Source organism: Phaseolus vulgaris, chromosome 7 (assembly GCF_051622355.1).
Source record: "Phaseolus vulgaris cultivar YP4 chromosome 7, ASM5162235v1, whole genome shotgun sequence".
NCBI classification, from domain to species: domain Eukaryota; kingdom Viridiplantae; phylum Streptophyta; class Magnoliopsida; order Fabales; family Fabaceae; genus Phaseolus; species Phaseolus vulgaris.
This window is the reverse complement of record NC_143504.1, coordinates 41,794,977-41,800,376: the sequence shown is the minus strand read 5'-3', so window position 1 is coordinate 41,800,376 and position 5,400 is coordinate 41,794,977. Positions and strand designations below refer to the sequence as shown.

Below are 5,400 nucleotides of genomic sequence, written 5' to 3'. Positions count from 1 at the left end.
CCTCTATCAGGAATCAACTGTGTCTTCTCTTTGGTTCTTCAACAAGAACGCCACTTGAATGAAGGCATGGGGATGGATACAAAGATAATGTTCAACAGTGCCAATCAGAAAATCAACAAGAGCAACAACACCAGTCAAGGTGGGCGTAATTATGGAAGAGGAAAAGGAAAAAAATTATGGAAAGCAGTATTCTTATTGCCACAAGGTGAATGACACTACTGACGAGTGTTATTCAAAACACGGGTTCCCTCCTTGGATGAAGCAAAAGATGAATTACACTGCAAACGCTCTTGAGAAGGAGGGTGATTTGGTGTCTGAGACTGAAAAACAAGCACACAATGAAACTCTCAATGAGCAAATCTTTAAAGCCTTTGGACCGGAGCAACTTCAAAAACTGATAAACATGATTCAAGATTCAAAGAACAAAGACAAGGTGATAAACAACACCATAAGAGATTTGTTTGCCATAAAAAGCAACATAGGTAAGAGAGGTATGCACTCTTGGATCATTGACATTGGGGCTACAGATCACGTAGCCTGCTCCCTCTCTTCTTTCACTAGCTATTATAAAATTAAACCTGTAAAAGTTAAGCTTCAAAATAATCAAAGTGTCACTGCTGCATGTGCTGGAACTGTTATATTGGCTAAAAACATTATTTTATATAATGTTCTATATATACCAAATTTTATGTTGAATATTATCTCTATTCAACGACTGACAAACTCTTTAGGATGCCAACTTCTTTTCTCACAAAATGCTTGTCAGATACAGGAGAAGACTACCTTGAAGATGATTGGTCGAGCTGAGATCAAGAATGGTCTTTATCAGCTGTGTGCAGATAAGGAAGATAGTCTTGTTTTTTTTCTTTCAGAATGATAACACTTTTAAAGTTGTTGAAAACTTGAACGTTTGTTATTGCAGAATGGGCCATCCATCAAATAAAGTTTTAGAAAATTTAGCCAAAAATCATGCTAGTATACATGCTAATGACATAATTGTTTGTGCTCCTTGGCATCTTACAAAACAACGTAAGATTCCTTCCCCCCCTTAGCAAAACTAATAGCCAATGCATTTTTGATCTTGTGCACATGGACATATGGGGTCCTCTAGGTGTTTCCTCCATACAGGGACACATGTACTTCTTAACTATAGTAGACGATTTTAGCAGATATACGTGGATACACTTAATGAAAAGTAAAAGTAAAACTAGAGAGCATATGCAACGTTTTGTCACTTATGCTAAAAGTCAATTTAATAAAGAAATTAAAACTGTTAGGACTGATAACGGAAAATAATTTTGCTGGAAGGATTTCTATGATAATCATGGCATAATGCATCAAACTTCATGTAATGAAACACCACAACAAAACTCTACTATTGAAAGAAAACACCAACATGTTTTTATTCCTTTGGTTTGTAATTGTGCAATTGAGCTTTGTATAAGGGTTGGGACACCCCTTAAGTGCCCCCTTTTATTCATTCATTCATTGCTGATCAAAAAAAAAAAAAAAACCAACATGTTCTTAATGTTACTCATTGCATAATGTTTCAATCTAATTTTCCTAGAGCTTTTTGGTCCTTTGTTGTTGTGCATGTTGTCCATTTAATAAACCGTTTACCCTCACCTGTTATTCAAAATAATTGTCCTTACAAGCTTCTATATAATTGTGTGCCCGACCTTTCTGATATCAAAGTGTTTGGTTGTTTGTGTTTCGCTTCAAATCTTGAACAAAACAGAAGCAAACTTGATCCTAGAGCACGAAAGTGCATCTTTCTCGGTTACAAACAAGGAACAAAAGGTTATATTGTCATGGATGTGCATTCTAGAGAAACCTTTGTATCCAGAAATGTGATTTTTTATGAGACTTATTTTTATGATTTAAAAGAAAGGAATGAGCAGGTGATTACAGAAGAGACCAATGATCCAATGAGGTATCACTGTGATGATTCTGAGCATATTGGAATTGAGAAGAACTTAACAGAACAAGAAGAACAAGACAAAGCCAAGAACAAGTTAAACATGAAATTCTGAGACGATATACAAGAGAAAGAAAAACACCTGCATATCTAGAAGATTATCATCATCAAATCATGGCAACACCATGTAACAAGACTCTCAGAAATAATGATAAGGTACTCTACCCACTAAGTTCTGTTATTTCTTATAGAAAACTGTCAAAAAGACAACTAAAGTATATTTTATCTATTTCAACACAAACTAAGTCACGATGCTATGAAGAAGCTAAAGAATTCCCTGAATGGGTGAAAGCTATGGAGATGGAAATTAAGGCGCTAGAAGTCAACAAGACCTGGGAAATCATGGATCTTCCTCCCAACAAAATGCCCATCGGTTGCAAATGGGTATACAAAATCAAACGAAGAGCTAATGGAGACATCGAGAGATACAAGGCAAAGCTTGTAGGGAAAGGACATACGCAGCGTGAAGGTATTGATTATATGGAAACATACTCACCCGTACATACGAAGTATTCTGGCTATTGCTTCTATCATGGATTGACATCTAGAACAGTTGGACGTAAACAATGCTTTCTTACATGGTGATCTACAAGAAGAAGTATACTTGGAATTACTTCCTGGAGTCATTACTAAAAAATCTCATCAGATTTGTCGGCTAACCAAGTCTTTATATGGCTTGAAACAAGCTAGCAAACAATGGTATGATAAACTCATTTCCTTTCTTCTTACCACTAATTTTGTTCATTCAAAAGTTGATAGTTCTATGTTTATAAAAAAAACAGAAACCTCCTTTATGGCTCTTCTCATATATGTTGATGGTATTCTTATTGCTGGAAATAATATGAATGAGATCAATAAAGTGAAAAGTTTTTTAAATGCTTCTTTTGAAATCAAAGACCTCGGTAATCTTAAATTCTTCTTAGGATTAGAAGTAGCTAGAACTAAGAAAGGTATCCATATATGTCAAAGGAAGTATGCTCTTGATATTTTGGCAGATGCAAGTATGCTAAATGCTAAGCCAGCAACAACTCCTATGGTTAAAAAGAATGAGAAGCTTTTCGAACAGAACTACTCTGTGCATGACATTACCGCATATCGAAGAATTATCGGAAGGTTACTGTATTTGGTGCACACTAGACCAGACATCAGTTTCTCTATTCAGTTCCTCAGTCAATTTGTTCAAGCACCAACAAAGCTACATCATCAAGCTGCTTAGAGAATTATAAGATATGTGAAATCATCACCAGCACAAGGTATATTCTTTCCCAAAGACACAAACATTGAAATTCAAGCCTTTAGTGATTCTAACTGGACCTCTTGTGTTTCTACTCGACGGTCAACTACTGGATACTGCATCTTTTTTGGAGAATCTCTTGTATCATGGAAAACAAAGAAGCAGAGCACTATATCAAAGTCTTCCTCTGAAGCTGAATATCGAGCACTTGTGTCTACATGCTGTGAAATTCAATGGCTCAAATATTTGCTTGAAGACCTGGATATCTACCAACAAAACAACAAGCATCTACTATGATAGCCAATCTGAGAGGCCCATTGCACATAACAACAGTTTTCATGAAAGGACTAAACGTCTTGATATCGATTGTCATGTGGTAAGGGAGAAACTGCAACAAGATTTATTTCACTTACTCCCTATAAGCACCGAAAAGCAGCCTACAGATCTTCTCATCACAAAACCGCTACACAGTGAAATTTTTCATAGAATTCTTAGCAAGCTTGATGTACAGAACATTCACCCACCAGCTTTAGGGGGGGTTTTATCTTTCTGGACCCTTTTCTGTTTTGTATGTGCTAAGCCCAATTTCATTCCAAATACATCTTGAGAGTGTATTTAACATATACCCTTTTATCTTCTAATGAGTGCATTGAAGTTTAATAAAGTTTTTCCTCTTCTAATTAATTAATTACTGTCGTTATCTTCTTTTCTCTGTCCCTGTACCACCATAGACCGCTCTCTGTTCCTATCCAGGTTCATTGCACCGCTAATTGTCTTCTACAAGAAGCACATGAAGAATCTTAAAAAATCGAAGAGTACGTGAATAGAAGAGCTTGCACTTGTGCACAAGGTGGCATTGGATCCTTGTCAAGTCCGAAACTACCAAACACAGAAATAGATAAAAAGAACCTAACGTGTCATAAAAGGAACACATGGGTTTTGCATGCAAGCCATTGCATGAAAATCTGTTGAACACGTGCCACACCATTCCTTCAAGTGCTGCCACCCAACCCTCCACTCACTCCATCCTCCGTATATAACCATCTCCAACACATTGAACCCAACCATACCAGTAACCCTTCCATTTGTCACTATGGCTGACCTTCACTACAAACAATCCCCACAACCATCCCTTGGCTACAAAGATGATCCACACCAGCAAACCCTCTGCACCCAGGTTGCCAAGGCGATCACAGCCGTCACTGCTGGTGGCTCCTTCCTTGTCGTTGCTGCCTTAATCTTGACCGGCACTGTCATTGCTCTCACCATTGTCACTCCACTATTTGTGATTTTCAGTCCTGTTTTGGTCCCTGCAGTTATCACTGTTGCCTTCCTTAGCCTAGGCTTCTTGGCCTCGGGTGGGTTTTGTGTCATGGCAATCACTGTGTTGGCCTGGATCTACGGATATGTCACTGGGAAGCACCCACCTGGTGCTGATCAATTGGACAGCGCGCGTGACAAGCTCTTGAACAAGGCGCGTGAGATCAAGGACTGCGGAATAGTGAATTAATGGTGGGGTGGGGTGTAGGCTTCTTAATAGTGAATTAATGAATGTATTTATTTATTTTCTATGTATTAGTCTATTAATGTGGGTTTTTCTCATGATCACTTTTGTGGTAATGTGTTCTCAGTGGGACTATACCAATAAGGATCTATTTTTTTATTGTATTTTTCTAAGTTAATCTCCAATTTTATGATTTGGTTCTTGTTTAATAATTTTTTATGTCTTTTATTTTCTTATATATATATAAATTTTTTTTATGTGCTCAACACATTATATTATATTAAACAAAAATGATACTTTGACATATTTAGAAAAAAAAAACAAAAAAATACGCATTTATTTTATTTTATTTTAATAATATAAATTAGTACCGAGTGCGGTCGGTCTTGGAGTTTTACGGAGAAGCCTTAATTTTTATAAATTGATGGTGAATGAAGCATAAATGGTGAATGAATATGTAGCACTGATATTTATACGATACGATGAAATAGATTTATATATTTATAGAAAGATATGAGGAATAGAAAAATGTTTTTATCACTGGTTTAATTTGTTTTTTATTTTTATAATTATAATAAATTTTATATAATAAAGTTAAGGTTTTAGAAAATTAATTTAATTTGTTTTTTATTTTTATAATTAAGGTTTTAGAAAATTAATTTAATTTGTTTTTTATTTTTATAA

General features: G+C 35.8%; 1 protein-coding gene across 1 annotated transcript; it reads left to right on the top strand.

Annotated features, from left to right (window-relative positions):
• Positions 1–4,264: 4,264 nt before the first annotated feature.
• LOC137829593 (oleosin Ara h 11.0101) lies at positions 4,265–4,928 on the top strand. Its single transcript, XM_068636430.2, has one exon. The coding sequence runs from the start codon at positions 4,306–4,308 to the stop codon at positions 4,720–4,722; it is 417 nt and encodes a 138-aa protein (XP_068492531.1). The 5' UTR covers positions 4,265–4,305; the 3' UTR covers positions 4,723–4,928.
• The last annotated feature ends 472 nt before the right edge of the window (positions 4,929–5,400 follow it).

What these genes read in the sequence shown, in the direction of transcription:
- LOC137829593 (XM_068636430.2), top strand. Translation starts at nt 4,306, where the DNA reads ATGGCTGACCTTCACTACAAACAATCCCCACAACCATCCCTTGGCTAC.